This window comes from Penaeus monodon, chromosome 20 (assembly GCF_015228065.2).
Source record: "Penaeus monodon isolate SGIC_2016 chromosome 20, NSTDA_Pmon_1, whole genome shotgun sequence".
Taxonomy (NCBI): Eukaryota; Metazoa; Arthropoda; class Malacostraca; order Decapoda; family Penaeidae; genus Penaeus; species Penaeus monodon.
This window is the reverse complement of record NC_051405.1, coordinates 39,310,074-39,310,320: the sequence shown is the minus strand read 5'-3', so window position 1 is coordinate 39,310,320 and position 247 is coordinate 39,310,074. Positions and strand designations below refer to the sequence as shown.

Sequence of the window (247 nt, the reverse complement as noted above, 5' to 3'; positions counted from 1 at the left end):
TCGCCTCAGAACTTCACCCTCTCTGGCCTCGCCGACGAGTTCAAGCTCCTGGCCACCAGCTTCGACTTCGACGGCCTCGAGTACGTGGCGCTGATGGAACACGTCGCCCTCCCTCTCTTCGGCTCGCAGTTTCACCCCGAGAAGAACCAGTTCGAGTGGAAGGACGACGAGAAACACGACGCCATTCCCCACACGCCCCAGGCTGTGGGCGTCGGACAGTTCTTCGCCAATTTCTTTGCTAATCAAG

The 247-nt window shown here is 59.5% G+C and overlaps 1 protein-coding gene across 1 annotated transcript in view; it reads left to right on the top strand.

Moving 5' to 3' along the window:
- LOC119586071 (gamma-glutamyl hydrolase-like) overlaps positions 1-247 on the top strand; it is a 9,028-nt gene that overhangs the window by 5,794 nt on the left and 2,987 nt on the right. Inside the window, exon 7 of the mRNA XM_037934771.1 lies at positions 10-245. Within this exon, the coding sequence (XP_037790699.1) occupies positions 10-245 (236 nt within the window). The remainder of the gene's footprint in view (positions 1-9; positions 246-247) is intronic.